Source organism: Bidens hawaiensis, unplaced genomic scaffold, assembly GCF_021521415.1.
Source record: "Bidens hawaiensis isolate Kalapana, Puna unplaced genomic scaffold, B.hawaiensis_p1.1 tig00034970_1, whole genome shotgun sequence".
In the NCBI taxonomy this organism is placed as follows: Eukaryota; Viridiplantae; Streptophyta; class Magnoliopsida; order Asterales; family Asteraceae; genus Bidens; species Bidens hawaiensis.
The window spans coordinates 80,796-83,597 of NW_027496057.1; the positions used below are offsets into that span (position 1 = coordinate 80,796).

A 2,802-nucleotide genomic window follows, 5' to 3' on the forward strand; every position below is an offset into this window, starting at 1 on the left:
AAAATCTCTTAAAGGTGTTAACATGTCGACCCGCTTTTTAACGGTCATGTTCATGTTGACCCATTTTTCAACGGGTTTTTTGTTCGGGTCAATCTATTTTCTTTTTTAAGAAAACAGATTGTGCCCCAAAACCTACTTTTCATGTCAGGTTCAGAGGTTCAGGTTGTGTTTCAAGAATCATATACAAATTTAAAACATGCAGATGTGCTCTTTCTCATTATGCTGATATGTTTACAACATTATCCAATAATGTTTCGTTGTGTTTACTAAGTTTTTCTTTTTGAAAAATATTTTCGTAGAATCAGTCAAGCCCCCATTTGAAGGATGGTTGAAGCTAGTCACGAGTCGTAATGTAATTAATGGTATTAAAGTTGTTCAAAATTTCACACTAAAATATTAAATGGATTATGGCTAGAACTCTCAAAAATACCGTTTTGGAATGTGAAGTAGCTTTTGCTTTAAAATCCCACAAGTACCAACATATCTTTATCCAATTAACTTCAAGTTGATTGTCTTTTTTGTTAGTCCAAGATGCCATTAAAAAAAAGTTTGACCATCGACACAAAACAAATATGGAAACAAAAACCTAAACAGAAACAGAATACATAAATCGAAACTATTCTATGTAAATGTAATATTTACTCATAATCAAATCGACACGTGCTACCTTACCTATCACCTTCTAAGCTTTAAAGAACTCAAGTAATTATGAGAAAGAATGACTTAATTAATATAAGTAGCTGTTGTGAAAACAAAAGCTAGTTAGAACTTAGAACTACCAAAGTGAATATGTTAAAAGGATAGAGGACCATTCTTATAACTTTGAGCTTTATATAAACAGTTGGTTAGTGCATGAAAGAAGACCACAACCCTTTGGTTTATTTGAAGAGGTAGAGAGGTCCTCTTGTCTTCTGCTAATTTGTTTTATTTCTTTACTTGTTCTAAATTAAACTTGTATTTTGATAGCATGAATGTATTATAAAGTGATGCATTTGAACTTTTAATGGCATGTTATTTTTTTATTGTTTTTCAGTAACTTAAATGTCAACATATTTCTTTATTTTTTGATTTTTTCAGATTTCTTTTGCTCTTGTTTGTTTGCCTCTTTATATTTTTTTTTTATTTTGTAACATTTAACTGTAAAAGAAGTCTCTAAATCTTCCCAAAATTAGTTTTTATTTGGTCTAAAACTGTTTTGTTTTGAGGTGCCTACATATTGGTTTAACCTCAATCTGTTTAATAGTTTCTAGTGAGATAAAAAGTCTGAAATTTTATAATAGCCATGCAAAAGCTAGCTTACATAGACGTACACATATTTGACTGTCAAAAATGCTCATGCTTCCAGGCAAAATTAAAGCAAAGAAAGATCACAAGGTGGTCAAGAAAACCATGGCTGATGATAAACAGATCAGCTTACAATTGGCAAAGATGGTGAACATGTTCAAGAGACTGAAAAATGTGCTGCTTCGGATGATTCTAAATATGTTGAAGTGGATGATGCTATAATCAAAGATGATGAATTTGAACCACTGCTAAAATCTTTTGCCCCTAAAGAGCTTGACATGAGTAAATTTTCACATCTTTTTGATTTTGATGGACCGAATAAAGATATGTTTATCGATGCTATTAATGAAGCAGTAGAATCGTTTGTCCTGTATTCAGATAGTATCGAATATGATACTGATAATTTCTATGAAGATGAAATTTTTGGTTTCGGTTCCGAAAGCAGTGAAGAACTTGAGTCACTACTAGCTTATTTTGCACCTGTAGAGGATTTGAATTTGGTGGAATCTTGCAGCAAATTGTTAACGTTCAAATCATCCTAAGAGGACGACGCCGACTGACACAAGTAAGGATATATATGAAATGGTTGCCGTTGGGCTCAAACGTGGTGACATTAGAAGAGATCAGCTTGAAAAGACAGCTAGTAGTGGTGCTGAAAAAATTGTTAAACTTGCTTATTTTTATAAAATTCCCCTTAGATCATCGATTGCTGAAAAGGTTCGTTTGCAAAGTGATAAGTTAACGTTTGTTCGGGCTATTATTTGTTTCCCGCATGTGGCAAGTCTTCTATTGTTTAAACAACACGCATTTGTAAAGAATGGTGCTAAATCTGTTTTAGCTTCTGAGCAACTACCCGAAGCAATGAAGCATGTTGGTTTTTGCGGTTTGATTCCGACGAGTTGTGACCCTGATTTGAGGAAAGCTTATGTGTATGCTCATGCTGCATATATGGTTGATTTGGGAAAGCTGGTCAACCCGGATGATAAGAGGAGTTTGAGAGAAATGGTTTTAAGTCAAGTTGAGTGTTCTAAGGCTGGAGTTCATAAGGTACCATATGATGATGAGTCTAGAGTTGGTTTTTTAAGAGCTGTTGGGTTGACAGATGCTGGTGTTTTCAAGAAGATTGTGGATGTGTGTAACAATGCGTGTAAGGATGTTGGCGAGCCGGAGCTAGACCTTGCAACGGCGGAGATGAATCATATTAAGAATGGTATGGTGTGTTTTTTTGAAGATGAGAGCAAAGATGTGTCTGCTGATGAGCTAGCAAAGGGTTTGGCTGATAAGAATGAGTTGTTTGTTTCCAAGGATTAATTGTTTGGTTGTTTTGGTCCTTTTAGTTTCATGTTTAATCAGTGGTACGTGTTTTGAATCTCATGACTGAAATTTTGTTAGAATATGTTCGATATTGTTTTGTCATGTTTCTTGAATTCTTGGTTATACAAAAATGATGTTTTGATAGTTAGCGTATTGTCTTAATGCTTTTGGAAGTGAATTTAAAATACACAGAGTTGCTTATAC

At 33.8% G+C, this 2,802-nt stretch overlaps 1 protein-coding gene across 1 annotated transcript; it reads left to right on the top strand.

Annotated features, from left to right (window-relative positions):
- Positions 1 to 1,866: 1,866 nt before the first annotated feature.
- On the top strand, positions 1,867 to 2,595 carry LOC143586767 (uncharacterized). The gene has a single exon (XM_077068244.1). It carries the CDS (start codon positions 1,867 to 1,869, stop codon positions 2,593 to 2,595), a length of 729 nt encoding a protein of 242 aa, XP_076924359.1.
- The last annotated feature ends 207 nt before the right edge of the window (positions 2,596 to 2,802 follow it).